At 38.2% G+C, this 16,792-nt stretch overlaps 2 protein-coding genes and 1 pseudogene across 2 annotated transcripts; all 3 read left to right on the plus strand.

Annotated features, from left to right (window-relative positions):
• Nucleotides 1–3,026: 3,026 nt before the first annotated feature.
• LOC117615933 lies at nt 3,027–4,853 on the plus strand (annotated as a pseudogene).
• A 1,809-nt stretch (nt 4,854–6,662) lies between these two features.
• Nucleotides 6,663–9,171, plus strand: LOC117618710 (cytochrome P450 81E8-like). The gene is made up of 3 exons (XM_034348418.1): nt 6,663–7,556; nt 7,652–7,742; nt 8,881–9,171. The coding sequence occupies exons 1-3, from the start codon at nt 6,663–6,665 to the stop codon at nt 9,060–9,062; spliced, it is 1,167 nt and encodes a 388-aa protein (XP_034204309.1). The 3' UTR covers nt 9,063–9,171.
• On the plus strand, nt 8,200–9,147 carry LOC117638584 (MFP1 attachment factor 1-like). Its single transcript, XM_034373691.1, has one exon. The coding sequence runs from the start codon at nt 8,369–8,371 to the stop codon at nt 8,861–8,863; it is 495 nt and encodes a 164-aa protein (XP_034229582.1). The 5' UTR covers nt 8,200–8,368; the 3' UTR covers nt 8,864–9,147.
• Nucleotides 9,172–16,792: the final 7,621 nt, after the last annotated feature.

Raw genomic sequence — 16,792 nt, forward strand, 5'->3', positions numbered from 1 at the left:
CTTGTACCCACCAAGTCCATTCTATTCCCTCATGAAGCCTCTGAGGATTGTGTGGTAAGGGGATTTGATGTGACACGTCATACAATGTTATTCATTAATGCGTGGGTTATCCATAGGGACCCTGAGGTGTGGGAGGAACCCACAAGATTTGAGCTAGAGAGGTTTGAAGGATGGAGTGGCGACGGCTCTGAAGGGTATAAGCTAATTGCGTTTGGGGCTGGAAGGCGTGGATGTCCAGGGGCTGCCCTAGCAAACAGGTTGATTGGATTGGCACTTGGAACTTGGATTCAGTCATTTGAGTGGGAGAGGATTAGTGAAGAGAATGTGGATATTGTTGATGTGAGTCTTTTAATTAATTAAGGAGATTTATTTTCTTGATTAATTAAGGGATTTACTTTCCTATTTTTTATATAAGTGATAAATCATTGTACAATTAGAAGATACTTTCATAATTCTTTACTGTATCTAATTCCTTATAAAGCCTACATGTAAACTCTTATATATACCTCTTTATGGAGAAAAATAAATTAAACCTAATACATTCAAACCATATTCATATTTTAGCATGGTATCAGAGCCTAGTTCTCTTGTAACCTGTGGGGTATGAGTGCGCGTGGTTTGCACATATACTTCCTCTATGTGCAAACCACGCGCAATCATACCCCACATAAAAATAACACCCTGTACGAGTGTATTTCTTCCAATCAGATTTGAAAATGCCAAGTAATCCGATTTGTTAAAATTTGAGTTCATTTTTGTTCACTATCTTCTTCACTCGAGGTGGTGATTGTTTTGTCTAATAATGACACCTACTTTTGGAGTTTGTTAGCGCGCCACTTGATAGTAGAGAAAAATTAAATATGAAAAAATAACTTTGAAGATCAAAATATGAAGTACGGGTCTAACAGAGCTAATAAAAACAGTTGAAGACTAAAAAGTCTGAAAGATGAAAGTAACCTCCATGGATAGGATTAGGGTTCATTAATGGGCTGGGTCGGGTTAGCTCGGCTCAAATTTAATAGGTTTGGGTTGGGCCGGGCTTTAAAGAGGAGAGAAAAAATATTGGACCGAGCCAGGCCGGATTTTTTTAGAAAATTCAAAGCCCAAGCCCAACCCATGAGCCGAGCTTGAGAAAGCCCATCGGGTCTGGCCGGGCTAAGCCCAACGGGCCCTACTTCATTCAAAAAAAATCATAAACTTAATCATAAGGGCATTTTAGTCCAAATTTGAGATTAAACTCACTTAATTCCAATATTTTCACATCCAACCAAATTCATAAAACACCTAATAAAGTTACACAACTTTTAAGATTTTCCACAAAAATAATAAAACCAAGTATTATTTTTGAGGTTATTACATAATTAGATCGTAATATATTTTAAAAAATAATAAGTATCAAAAAAATATTTTTTTAAAGGATGGTATTAATAAATATGCAAATATTTGGTGATGTGATCAAGAAAAGCATGATTATATTTGGTTGTACAATTATGTTTCGTGATATGATTATATTTTGTGATGTGATATGTTGTTCATCTTATATATATATATATATATATATATATATATAATTGTTGAATTAATAATTGACACAAATTAATGTGCTAATCATCGAATTATAAACTAGGAATGAGTAAAGAAAAGTAAATGAAATGAAACAAATTATATATGTGATTTAAGTGATATAATCTTACAGTCCCGATCTCTTGGACCACAAGAGTCCAAGAGATTATGGTCACCCACCGTTGGATATTAATCCAATGGTTCAAAATGATATATATAAATGCAATATGACATAAATGATTATTACCCGATTCAAGTCATAAATGAGTGAACCGTTGAATTTACATCCAACGGTGAGTGACCATAAATCTCTTGGACTACAGGGGTCCAAGAGATCAGGACTGTATAATCTTATACCTAAATTCTTATTTATGCATAATTATATATGTATGCGGGCCTAACGGGCCGGGCTTTTATGGGTGGGTTGGGCTGGGCTTTCTTGGGCTTAATCTGGCCGGGCTTATGGGCCGGGCTTTAGACACCCAAGCCCGGCCCAAAACGGGTCGGGCCATCTCAAAGCCCATAACGGGCCGGGCCGGGCTTTTATTTGATGGGCCGGGAGGGGCCCCCATTGGCCCATGAGCCCATGGGCCAAATGATGAGGCCTAGATAGGATAGCCATATCCATTAGATGAAATGAAAGTAACTTCCCATCCCATCCCACTAATATGGGAGCTTCCACAATCCAACAGTGCAACACAAAAACCCCTCATTCTAACCCTAATATGGTGGTGATACCAAAATCAGCAACCAATAAGAGCTAAAAACGTGGACAAAATGCATCATCGGTAGGGTAGCCCTCGGCACCCGAGAATGCCGATCATAGAATGAAGGCACAATTGCCCACTGGACATTTGGCATGTCCACAGTTCCAAATCAAAATTCTACACAACTTTCACACCCCTCAAGACTTATAAAAGAAGCACAATTCCCCAAAATGGAGGTAATCAGAACTTACGGCATACTGCCTATTGATCTGTCAGTTTAACTTACTAAATCTGTACTTACTTAAGTATCGGAGAGCATTCGGCCGGTACCATACCGGTGCCTAAAGTCTTACCAAGCGTTCGTTCTCTTGCAGATCACGCGCTCTATCGAGGCCCAAAGCATACCGAATGCCCAACATCATTAAATTGAGCGGAATAAGTACCGAACCACTTTCTTGCATCAACAGTTGAGCCTATCACGATACATATGGTTTCCATTAGGCAAATGTTTGGTAACTCAAAAGATTGGGCTCGTTTCCGAAAAAAAAGAGAGAACAATTTGGGCTATATAATTTAGTTCGAGTTGACATAATATATAAATTGTTTTATTCTATTTGAGTACCTAGCTCATCCTATTGTTGAATGCTTTTGTCCTTTTCCATATTTTTCCAATTGCCACGTTCTTATATATAAATATATGTGGTGTGCAAGTTCATAGCTACATCATCTCATATTGACAAAAAGAGAGTCAAAAGAATGGAAGAACCCTTTTGGTACGGTTTAGCTCTCATCATCTTCACCTTGCTTCTCAAGCTATCCACAACTAAACTTAGACAAAAACACAAGAAGAACTTGCCCCCAAGCCCACCATCTCTTCCCATGATCGGTCATCTCCATCTTGTAAAACAACCAATCCACCGAACCCTCCAAGCCCTTACTGAAAAATTCGGCAAAGTTCTACTACTCCGCTGGGGTTCACGCAGAGTCCTCTTGGTTTCTCCGCCTTCGGTAGCGGAAGAGCTTTTCACAAAGCATGACATCATCTTCGCCAGCCGGCCACGCTTGCTTGTAGGAAAACACTTTGCCTACGACTTCACAACAGTCACTTTGGCTCCCTATGGAGACCTCTGGCGCAACCTCCGCCGCGTTATGACTCTTGAGGTCTTCTCCTCTGCTCGCCTTGCGCAGTTTTCGAGTATCAGGCAAGGAGAAGTCCGCTTGTTACTAAATCAGACAATGAAGAGTTGTGCTAAGAGCATGACAAAGGTCGAGCTCAAGGCAAAGTTTACGGAGCTTTCGTTTAATGTGATGACGATGATGGCTGTGGGGAAGAGATACTACGGTGAAAATGTTTTGGATGCTGAAGAGGCTAAGAATATACAAAAGGTTATTAGGGACGGAGTGGACATATCCGGGGCAACAAATTTCGGAGACTTTTTTCCGTTCTTACAATGGATGGATATGACGGGAATTGAGAAGAAGATGGTGAGCTTGATGGCAAAAATGGACAACTTTTTGCAGGGCTTGGTTGATGAGCGCCGTGAAATTTTGTCAGCGACTTGTGGATCCAATAGGAAAGAGGTCAAGAAGTTGATGATTGATAACTTGTCGGCGCTCCAAGAAAAGGAACCCCAATTCTACACTGATCAAATTATCAAGGGAATTATTACGGTACGTAATTCATCTTTAAATCATGCAATTCTTTTATTATAGTTTTGGCTGTTTTGTTTTTTCTCGAAGTTTCAAGTAATTTAGTCATATTATATCACGTGTATTTTTATTAATATTATAACTTAAAAGTATAATTAAGTCAAAAGAAATGGGTAGCTTTATTTGTATGATTTGGAGTCCTAGTATTAATGTCATAGATTCGATGTTGTTGGATGCTTGTACTAAATAATTGGATGAGATAACTTAATTAGTAGTTTCTGCATATAAAAACTGAATAGTGGCAAGGGAGAAAGAGACATAACATCTAATCAAATGGTGGCTGACGCAACCTAAAATGAGGTTATTGTATATGCAAGTCTATTGCCCTGGAGGCAATGGAGAAAGTAAGAGCCGAAATAGACACCAAGGTTGGACAAGGTTGGACAAGAGCGTCTGTTGGAAGAGCAAGACTTGCCAAAGCTCACTTACTTACAAAATGTGATCAATGAAACACTTCGCTTGTACCCACCCACTCCACTTCTGGTGCCTCATGAAGCCTCTGAGGATTGTGTGGTAAGGGGATTTGATGTGCCACGTCATACTATGTTATTCATTAATGCGTGGGCCATCCATAGGGACCCTGAGCTGTGGGAGGACCCTACAAAATTTAAGCCGGAGAGGTTTGAGGGATGGAGTGGGGAGGGCTCTGAAGGGTACAAGCTAATTGCGTTTGGAGCTGGAAGGCGTGGATGTCCAGGGGCTGGCCTAGCAAGCAGGTTGGTTCGATTGGCACTGGGAAGTTTGGTTCAGTCATTTGAGTGGGAGAGGATTGGTGAAGAGAATGTGGATATGAGTGAAGGTTTGAGGCTTACCATGCCAAGGGCCAAGCCCTTGGAGGCTATGTGCAAACCACGCCCACTCATGCTAGCTTAGCTTCCATCATATAGCAACGTACGTAAGGACATGAAGTGGCCCAATCAATAATACCTAGTAGCCCTATATATGTGGTCTAGTACCCATCAACTTGAAACTTAAATAAGACCAAAATAATTTATTTCATGCATTTCATGCTTCCAATATGATTTACGTGATATCATTAGTACTTTGTCTGTAAAAGTTTAGGGCCGTTTGATGGTGTTTTTGGAGGCCATTTTCTGTTTTCATTCTTAAAAAACACTAAGATTTGCATTCGGTGATGAATTTAAGAAAACGCAGAAAACGTTTTTTGAAATCATTTTCAACCTTTCATTTTCAGAGAATATGGATTCACTGTCAAAAAAACAGTGCATAAGCCACCATCGTCAAACACCACCCAACAACCACTACATGCCAATTGAACCACAATCACCACAACAGTCAAGCCACTTGCTTGCTAGGCCAGCCCCTATTAGGACATCCAAGGGGAGTGTTGTGAAACGTGTGTGTGGATGTAGCAATGAAGACTTTGTGCATGCAATAGTAGATTGATGTAAGTGAAATGGTGTTTCTGGTAGGTGAAATATTTTCACCTCCAATTCTTCCGCAAAGCATTAACTGCTTTGCTCTTGTGACTTTCCCTATAAAAGGGATCCTCAACTGAAGAAGAAGATACACCAATCCGAAGAGAAAAGCGAGAGAAATTTGAGAGTTAGAAAGTTTTTTTCGAGAGAGAAAATTCTATCAGTGTAATACCACAAGAACAAATACAATCCCACCTCAATATTCAATGGTACTTTTATATTATGTCTATTTTATAATAGGGAGGAATATGTAACAAACACTCAAATTGTAACTACATGGTGACTATTGACTAATAGAGCCAATAGTCACGCAAACTAAAGTAACTAATGCCGTCTTTTTTGGTAGTGGCAGTGATTGTGATTTGTGAGTCCACGACCACTATTCACCTTAGAAAATAAAAAGTTCAATGCCAAAAAGTAATTTTAAGTCTTAGAGATTAAGAAACATTAAGTCCTATTTACTTCCGTAGACATGTTAAAATAAGGGGGTGCAAGTTCACATCTAGACCATTTCATATTGAATCATAAAGAAACCTATGTAGAAAAACAAGACACAAGTGCCAGAGGCCATATATATATATATATAAGGCCAAGGGTTTTAATGTACGAATGAAACCTATGAAATATTTGATACTATGTGTGGTATGATTTGGTTGGCTTAACCTCAAACGGCATACTTACCACTACTATTAATGTAATTTAACCTTATAAGGATAATACTAGATTTGCCATATTTATATACAACATTGTGTACCACATCTCTAATAGAGGTGGAGAGATGGTACATAATGTGGTATATAAATGTGATAAGTCATTTTTCTTAACGTTATTATAACAGCCAAACGTAACAAAAACGTTAAACCACCAAAAACATAACTATAAACCGTTAATTATAATAACACCCCATATTAATTAAAGTAAAATTAAATCTCCAAAGGAATAATGCTACAAGTAGTTTTTTTAAATGATGAATATTACTAGTATTTTCAACACAAACAACAATTAACTTGATCAATGTTGATTCACAAATAAAGATTATAAGCATCTTATGTTGCCGGACAATCTAGAAAAAGAACTCACAAAATCATCAAATGGTAAAAATAATTTGAGCACCTTATTTTGATGGTTACATGCTTTGGGTATTTTCTTAACTTTTTCAGTCAATTTCAAGTTCTAGCATACTTGACTGGATCCGTGACAAATAGATAGATATGCCAAGTTCTTTTATATGAAGATTCAAACAATGGGAGAACCTTTCTGGTACAGTTCAGCTATGGTCATCATCTTCACCTTCCTTGTCAAGCTCTCCATATCCAAGATTACACAAAAACACAAGAAGAACCTACCCCCAAGCCCACCATCTCTTCCCATTATTGGCCATATCCATCTTCTAAAACAACCAATGCACCGAACCCTCCAAGATCTTTCTCAAAACTTGGGCAAAATTCTCCGTTGTGGTTCACGCAAAGTCCTGTTGGTCTCTTCGGCTTTGGCGGCAGAAGAGTGTTTGACGAAGCATGACATCATCTTCGCCAATCGGCCACGGTTTCTTGCCAGAAAACAATTCCACTACAACTACACAACAGTTTCTCTAGCCCCCTATGGCGACCTCTGGCGCAACCTCCGCCGTATTATGACTCTTGAGATCTTCTCCTCCTCTCGCCTTGCCTTGTTCTCAATTGTCAGACAAGGAGAAGTTGGTTTATTACTGGATGAGATAATGAAGAGTTGTACTTCAAGGGTTGAGCTCAAGTCCAAGTTTGCCGATCTTTCCTTTAATGTGATGACGATGATGGTTGTGGGAAAGCGGTGCCATGGTGAAAATGTTGCAGATGTTGAAGAGGCAAAGAATTTTCATAACGTTTTTAAGGCCTTCGTGGACTTGTCCGGGGCAGGAACTGCGGCAGACTTTTTGCCAATTTTACGGTGGGTGGATATATCAGGCTTGGAAAAGAAGATGGTGAGGTTAATGGCAAAAATGGACAAGTTCTTGCAAGGTTTGGTTGACGGGCGCCATGAAATTCTATCTGCTTCAAATGGTGAACATGTCAAAAAGTTGATGATTGACAACTTATTGTCGATGCAAGCAAAAGAGCCTGAGTTGTACACAGATATTATAATCAAAGGAATCATTTTGGTAATTGCACAAATCTTTTACATGTGTTTGATTAGGTTTTTGTTTTGGTATGAATTAATTTGATATCATGTGTGCAAATTGCCAAGTAATTGTAGGTGTTGCTAGTTGCTGGGACTGACACAACATCAACAAATCTAGAAGGGGCAATGGTTCTGTTCCTAAACCATCCAGAGGCAATGGAGAAAGCGATATTCTAATTTACTATAATGTATTGGGTGGTGAATCGAATTCGGGTGCAAAGGAGTAGGATATACATTGCCTTGATCAACTGGTCTAACATAGGTTTGCAACTGCCCTAATAATTTATTTAGAATTGTTTAAGGTTTAAAATGCCTCAATCAAAGAAGGTTTAATTTTTGGGACAATACCCACTGTAATAACAATCAAATTTAAGGGTGTGAAGCTATCAATAGAAGCTTTGGCCCAAAAATAAAGAAAATTATCAATAGAAGCTATAAATGTGGAATTAAAGTGGCCCAATTTGAATTGAATGGGCCGAATGTAAAAGCAAGAGCCTAACCAACCAACCAGCAACCCTTCTAATTAATTACAGAGGCCTAAAGAAGGGAAAATAATTAAGTAAAATAAATAAAGATGAAAAAGGTGAACCGTCAAACATTTCATTTCAATATCAGCGCTCACTTCTAAGGTAACCCATCCTTTTAACTTTAATTTTTACCTATAAATACCCCACTCTCACCGTTGATTCTTCTCCACATTTGAATTCCACCAACAAATAAATTTATATAATTTCTCTTTTTTAAATTAGGAAGTGCTTCTTTCCACCTCCACCACAGTCCTCATCAACAAAAATGTCGGACTCAGAGATCACAGTCGCATCAAACCAGAGCTCAGCCATGGATGCCGAACCCCAAAACCAGCAGCCAGAAGACGCACCAGCTCATAAGCCACAGAAGCCCAGCCACGCCACCTCCTTCAGCATATGGCCGCCGACCCAGCGCACCCGCGAGGCCGTGGTGAACCGCCTCATCGAGACTCTCTCCACGCCCTCCCCTCTCTCCAAGCGCTACGGCACCTTGTCCGCTGACGAGGCCTCCGCCGCCTCCCGCCTCATCGAGGATGAAGCCTTCGCCGCCGCCGGTGGCTCCGCGGCGTCCGAGGAGGATGGGATTCAGATCCTGCAGGTCTACTCCAAGGAGATCAGCAAGCGTATGCTAGACACCGTCAAGTCCAGGACAGCCTCTGCTTCCGCTGCTCAAAACGGTGCGTCGGAGTCCGAGAACGCGAGCTCTGTTGAGGACCCCACCGCTGCTGCCCCCAGTGAGGATATCAGGACCGAACCCTAGTGATCTCCTTGTGTGTTTTAGGGCATTTTTAGCTTCAAATTTAGGGCTTCCATTTCGAGATCTATTTCGTATTAGTTATGGATTTCTTGTGATGCCCATATACTATTATGACTTGCTAAATATTTATATGCTTAGGTATTATCGCAATGCGCTTCTGTTTTCTGTGGTTTATATCATGTGGGTTTCTGTTGAGTATTGATCTACTGGTTTTTTATCTGCTTTGTTCGGAGATGTTTGTGCTGAAAATGTTTATAATGAAGTGGATGCATTTTGAATTTGGAAAACATTAAAATCTTTCCTTTTGCATACTCTTCATGTTTTCTAGCTGGTTTGTGTTTCATTTCAGCTTCAATACCAGCTGAATTCCAATGTCCGAATTGAATATTTACTTACATTTCTTGTGCATAATGTTGCTTCTTGGAGCTTGACATTGCCCTTTAAATAGTGAGGGGTGTTTCCTGCAGCTGGTTTTTCATCACACCATGCCTCTTTGGCCTGGTACCTTGTGTGCTCCTACAATGTGCAGGATTTAATTTTTCTAAAAGTTCCTTTTTCTTGTCAAATTTAAGCTTTCGGTGAAAGTGAGATTGGCTGATGTTGCTCAGAGCTCTGTTGTTGTTCAAGCATGTTAAAACCTAAAAGTAGTCTGCTTTCCATCTATGATGATATGCATATCTACTTTTTCTTGTTTTCACCTTATGTTGCAAATCATGAAAATAAAGGTGACTTACTTTTGGTGTAAGCATTATATAGTTCTTGGTATTCTACAGCATAAATTCTACCTAATTTAGAGTATTTTTGTTGTAGAATGGTTGAGTGTAGGGAAGATTAGTGTCTGCTGCACCACAACTATTCACAAGTTCCATTCACTCGCACCTTGGACAAATTCGTTGGTTTTAGGTTGATGTTTATAGCAGATGTCTCATTTGTTATTAAGCAGTTTTTACCTCTCTGTCTCTCTGTGGCTGTTGTGGCACTGGCAAGTTTGATATCCATGGTTTTTGGTGATATGAACATAATCAGAGTCTTGCTTTTGGATTGTTGTTAGATTATTATGAAGAAGTGATGAAATATAAATGATTTCTTAGTGTATGTTATCTTTGGACCCAGCTCCAGTTTGTTCGGCAAACTAATATCATGCTTAGTTTTCTCTTTTAGCTGGAAGTAGTTGCGTGTTTTATGTCAGTTTTCATTATTTCTTGGTAGTACAGTGGTTGTGGTTGTGGTTGTGGTTGTGGTTGTGCATGCTATCATTCTGCGTTTTTGTCATGTGGGGAGATTAAGACGCGCCTAATGATGTGTTTAGTGGTTGTGCCCATCCTAATTCATCAGTCTCTGTTGCTTGTCATCTGTTTCACCAGGTAGAAACAAATACATTTTCTGTAGACGAATTATAGAAACAGAAACATTGGTTTTTTAATTTTGGGGGGCCCTTAAACTGGGCTTGTTGGGGCGGCCCTTGGAATTTATTGAAGAGCAGCTGGTGACTGGGAATCGTTTGCCTTCATCACGTGCATTAGGGCTATAGATTGTGTGTACATAATGCCCCCCCTCATGTTTTGAGTTCAGGTCTAGAAATTAAGGCTATGTTTGGTAGGTCTCATTGGACTGGACTGGGTTAAATAGCACTTGAAGCCCATATTTGGTAAGAGAGGGGACTAACTTAAATGAGACTATACAGTTCAACAGTGAAAAAATGGCTCATTTGCTCCTCTAATATAGTGATCTTGAAACGTGGTTTGCAAAAATCATCGCTAAACTGAACAAGCGAGTCTGACACACACTGGCCTAGCTTCTCTTCCTTGATGCCATTCATCACTCTTTCTCTTCCCGCAACTTCTCTACCTCAACAAAATTGAGGTTGAAAAACTGAAGCTCCAAGATATGTATTTTCTTTGTGGAATTTCTTCTGACCCAACTCTGGAAACCCATCTCCTCCAATCCATCGTCGTCCACTGCACTGCCCCCAACCCCAGCAACATCAATGGCTCCCTCTCAATACTCTACCCCTCTTTGCAAATTCAAAAACCCAAATATTCTTTTTCATCTCCTGAAGAAAGGTCCCATGGATGTTAAATCATTCTCCAGAAACCTCTCTTTGAATGTTTGCTTTGAGTATCTGTTTTAAAGAATTTCTGAAGGATTTTAATTATAAAAAACATTTTTTATTTATATCATTAAAATTAAATTAAATGAACTTAATTATTGATGAAAAATCAAATATAGTTCGTTATTAATAACACCTGTCACGTCTCTATCCCCCACTGGATCCGCAACAGTTCAAATATTTTTTGGGTTGGGCCTTCCCTTAGTTTTTTATATATAGCTTACTTATTCGGCGTAAAGGAAAAAATGAAATTTAAAATGAGCGTCAAACTTGGAACGCTTGTCGTTTATCTGGCTCGTAGGTAGGACCGTGTGGGGTGGTTGGTGGTGTTACATTGATATATTTTCACCGCGCCTTTGATTCTTTCAGCAATTTTTGGGAGAGAGAGGATTTGTTGGTGGCTTCTTGAAAATTTAACTTTGGTGACTTTAAATTTTTTATACTTTGCATGACTTTGGTTCTCAAAAAATAAAATAAAAATTGTATGACTTTAATTAATAATATATAAAATGAACCCGGGGGCTTAGTGTCTTTTGAGGCTTATTGAAGTTTTTTCGATTCGCACCAATTAAAAAACCAAGAACATTAGCAATTGGGAAATATTTATTTTTGCCCCTAAATAAAGTAAAATTGCAGATGGAAATATAGACCCTTCTGTTCATGCAAAAATCTTATTAATTCAATGTGCTTTGCAGGCTTAAGTTTCTTGGGGACTATTTGAGATTCATAAACAAAATTATTTATTAGTCTCTAAAGTTGGAGAGCTTGAACTAACAACAGAACATAATCTGTTGTCCAAATTGTCTAATTGTATGAACCAACTAAAGCCTGAAAAATTACATGTACGTATGAAAATCCTTAGGCGGATAAAAAACAATATCCAATATGTCACATTTTTGTGCATCATGAACATGGAAAATAATTCAACAAGAACAAAAGAATGAGAGAGAGAGAGAGAGAGAGAGAGAGAGAGAGAGAGATGTAGGCTGCAATTAGGCTAATGGCCAGGGCCTTTTTTGCTAGGTCCAGAGGCCAATCTAAACGCCAAGCTCCTCACCGAAGGACGACGAGCAGTGCTCGAGTTGTAGTTAGAAGAAACAGCAAAGGTAGCCATGCCTACCTCCTCAGCCCCATCAACTCCTTTGCATCCGCCATCACTGCCGCTGTCGCTTGTTGCTGATCGAAGGGCTCTGCAATCAACTTGACCAAACTCTGTTGACACAATCAGCAGCACCATCAACCCCATCACAAGCCACACGCAACTGGTTGATGCTGTTGAGCTCTTCTTCATTCTCATTGCCATCTTTTACTTCACAGCTAGCACACAAATCTTTCTCGACAGTTTTCTGATTGGTTTGTTTTTCTGTGTTTTGAAAACAAGGCCAACCCACTTGTATATATACGCAAGGATTTGAGCTGCTGATGACGGTGTGGCTTAGTTATTAATGTAGTGGGGTCAATCACACGATGTTTGACTTTTCCCTTTTTTTATATTTTATATTTTACTTTCGTTATAGTTTACTTGTACAATGGAGTGGGGAGCAAGGTGAGAATTCCGGGGGAAGGACAAAGGAGGGAGGTGTGCTTTTACTTTGAAATTGTTTCGTGCTGTTGGAATTTGACTTTAATTGCCAAACCCAAATACGTCTCAAGTCACCAAGAAAAAGCAAGAAAAAGGTTTTTTCTGTCTGCAAAATCCGAACTACTGTCATGAGCATCACCTTTTTGCATGGAAACACACCGTTTGTGATCCAAAACGCGTGCGTCTTGTTCCATCTGTACGCGGCACTCTCTTTATTATATATATATTTTTTCTTTCATGGCGGAAAAGAAGAAATGTGTGACAGCCAATTGTTAGAGGGACAATTAAAGGCAGTGTTTTTGTAGACATGGCAAACCGAAAAAAAAAACATATTTTGTTTGTTGAACCGTCTCTCTCTCTCTCAAGTACAGGACGGTGGAGGTGAACATAGATTTTCAAGATTAAGGGTAGGTGTTCAAATTAGTCCAAAGGGATAGCCAATTTCAACTTTTCAAAGGCTGTTCAAAGGGAGGGAGGAGGCATTAGGGATGTGCAAGAATTTCAACGATCCTTTTTATCTTCTTTTCAAGATCACATGGTCTTTTGAGTGTGCGGAAGACCACTTTGGGGATTTTCTTGCTTTGCTTTGCTCCCATTTTACAGGTAAGTAAGAATGAGGAGTTGGTATGAAACCGTGACCCCATTTTTTCTAGCTTTCAGCATGCATATATAGCAAGCAAGTTGGACATTTTGATTTCCCAACCGATGCCACTAGACACGTGCTTAGGTGTCACTAGACATGTTTGGTGGCCATCTAGTATCAAAATTTGGAAATATAACCATGACAAATTTGGCAAAATCCTACTCGTGACTCGTGAGTCATGAGATTTGATTGTGGTGGACTTTTAAGTCATAAAATATAGGGAAATAGTCATTTGGTCCCTGCAGTTTTAATTTTGACAATTTAACCCTTGTTGTTTGATTCTGTTACAACACATCCAAATTCCCATTCCAAAATATCCCTATACGTAAGGGATACGTGTTTATACCGTCAAGAAATTGAATGGAAATTTGGACATATCCTTAAATTGCAATAAAATCAAACTATACATATCAAATTGCCAAAATTGAAACTACACGAATTAAAGTAAAAATTTCGTCAAACTACAACATATTTTGCCTAAAATATATTGTTGCTTGCAAGTGAGTGTGAATGGATTGTGTTGTGTATCATATGTCTCATAAAACAATGACTTTGTAGAGGTCTCATAGGAACAAATATACGTATATTTTACATATGACAGATAGTATTAAAACGATCAACATGTTATATACGAGGCTCGTGAACTTTGATCCTCCAAACATCCAATATGTGATATATGTCAAGTAAGGACGGCGACCGAAATTGAGGACCATCATCCTGCAACAGCCGCCAACAATGGCATTTGCTTGCAAAGTTTGACATGTTATATATGGATTATTTCATGGTGTGTGCTGCTGCTGTTGCTGCTGCTGCCGCCGCCTATATATATATATCATATATATTCACGGGTTCAGATACAATACACTTGTCAACTGAGATTTTCCGCCAAAGCATCTGAATTAAAACAAAATTTATGAAATCTTACTCTTATAGATTTCTTTCTGACAGATATATATATTCCTTATTGGTTTTATATTGTGAACCAAGAATGTTTACATGCTATATAAATATAGGGAGAAAACCGAACATATGATTATGAAACCTTAATTAGTTTAGTGTTAGGACAAAAATTGGTGAGATTCTTTATTATACTACAAGCAATAATATGATAACCACTGATTAGTTGGGTAATTATTAATTCCACATTCAGTTCAGGTTTATATATATAGTTTTCTTCCACTCTGCAAGTCTGTGACCAAAACTAATTAGAAGAGACTTGCACCAACCCCAAAAAAAAAGAACTTGGGAAGTAATCAACTCAATGGCTTTCATTTGGTTCTACAAACCTCCAAAACTTAAAATTTGGGTTTGTTATTAGATTGGGTTGGAGGGAGAGAATGATATTGTACAATAAAAAAATAGATCATGTTCCACAAAAGTCCAAGAGTGTATATATATTTAATTTTCCAATTCCCATAAAATAGGTTGTGCATGTCCCTTTGTTACATCTCCTATATATACTTGAACAATGTGTTGCAGCTCATTCACAAACACCCAAAACACCAAACCAAACTAAAAATGAAGAAGCACCATGGCTTCATCAAAGTCTTTGCAATGAACTCCATCTCTGCAGTCATCTTTCTCTTCCTCATCCTCTCATCTGCTGTGGAAGTTGAAGGCTCCAGGCCTCTTGTGCATAAGCTCTCTTCTAATTCTAATTCAATCAGCAAGTTTCAGATTGTTCAGGCATATTCTGGTCCCAGTAGAAGAGGGGTTGGCCATGCTCTTATGCATCTTAGTCTTTATCCTGCTCCGATCAAGATATCTGAAGCATATTCTGGTCCTGATAAAGGTGGGGATGGCCACTAAATCAGATTCATCACCATGTCCATCTTCCTTCTCCAAGCAGCCCAGCATGCTTGTTCTTATAATCCTATCAGTCGTTTTGTGCTTTTCTATATTATTATTATTATTATTATTATTTTCCTATTGTTTGCTTAGAGACATATATCTCGCATTTGTTTGTGCAAAAGTGCATTGTTTACTGAAGTGAGATACACACAGATACCATAATTAATTTAGTTTTTTTTCTTTTCCCAAAGTTAAGAGGTGGGGGGATATTCTCACACGCTATCGGTGTCAAGTTGTCAAGATTCAAATCTTAGATCACTCATTTGCAAGTGAATTTTCTTTTCCACCAAATTAGATCCGTTCTCCAATTAATTTAGTTTATATATATGCTGTTGGGATGGCAAACATTATGTTATGTAGTGCATGGTCCATGTTCAAATTAAATTAAAGTTTCGCTTTCAAGTTTTGAGGGGGGGACATGGAGTGGTGGTTGTATCCGGGAAACAAGAAATGTGATGGCCAAAGTAGGTTGTAATTGTTGGAAATTAAGCAAACAAACAAAAAAATTGTTGGAAAGAAGAAATTCACCACTTCAGTTTATTTTAGTATAAAAATACTCCAAATGTTGATCATATTTTGCAACTTAGCGGGTTATGAAGAGCCAATGTTTCCTTGTTTTTTTTAATCATTTTAAAATATTAACACACACACACATATAATATTATATTATACAATAATGTGTATTAATTATTGTAATTTTGACTAGTTTACAATTTGAAGGTCTTGTAGCAGCTGATGATGGTCAACCACTTACCCAAATTTTAAGCATTTGGGTTGGGTCATGTAGCAACCCAAATTTGGGCTGGACTTGAAGAAAACCATAGGACGTGTGCTGTATTTAATGAAATTGGGTTGGGCTTGTAGTTGTACCCGTTGTGTCGTCAGCTATGACCAATGAGCCTGTTATTGTGTCAGTGCTTTGTGGTGCAGCTGCCGGAAAAAAATCATTAAACAAAAATTCATGGAGGATGGTAAAATAATAACATGACCACACACTGGAACCCAAGTGCTTTCTTTCGTTTAATGCAAACATAAGCTTAGTTAAGTTGGCTAGAGCAGAAGTAATCTTTACTCTGCACGCAAATTTGAATTACCTGTACGTAATTTAGATAAAATTAAATTAGAATATTGCTTAATTAATTAATTATTTTTTTCATTTCGTTGAAACATTTTAGGCCAATTGTGGAAAAGCTAAATTATTTTAGTGATGGAAGGAAGATAATCAAGTTACATTTACTAAATTAAATCTGATAGAGACCAAAATTAAATTTAAGAATAATAATAAGAGAAGGAAACTGGATATTTATCCGGTTGACCTGAGGAAGAAAGTTGGGTGGTGCCAAAAACGTCAATTTCATTTGGCGATTGGCAACAAAATATTGCTCGGAATCTTACATACAAAACAACAAAATGGTTTGGATTTGCATTAGGATGGATAGCTTCAAAAAGATGAAGAAGAGAACGTGGTTTTAGGGCCAACCACTGAAGTTTGTTTAACCACTTCTTCCCCCCCTCCTTTTTTTTCCATTTGTTGTTTTCTCTACCTTTTCCACAAACCAAAGCTCTTTCGCTCATTCGACCAAGCTAAATGACCATCCAATAAAACAAAACAGAACAAAACAAAATAAAAATATCATAGTGTTATTGTCACATATGATCTAATTATAACGTCATTAATAATTTTTCGGGGTGACAATTATAACGTCAATTTAATCATACTATAACATATATATACATATATATTTA

The sequence above is a fragment of the Prunus dulcis genome, chromosome 1, assembly GCF_902201215.1.
Source record: "Prunus dulcis chromosome 1, ALMONDv2, whole genome shotgun sequence".
Classification (NCBI taxonomy): domain Eukaryota; kingdom Viridiplantae; phylum Streptophyta; class Magnoliopsida; order Rosales; family Rosaceae; genus Prunus; species Prunus dulcis.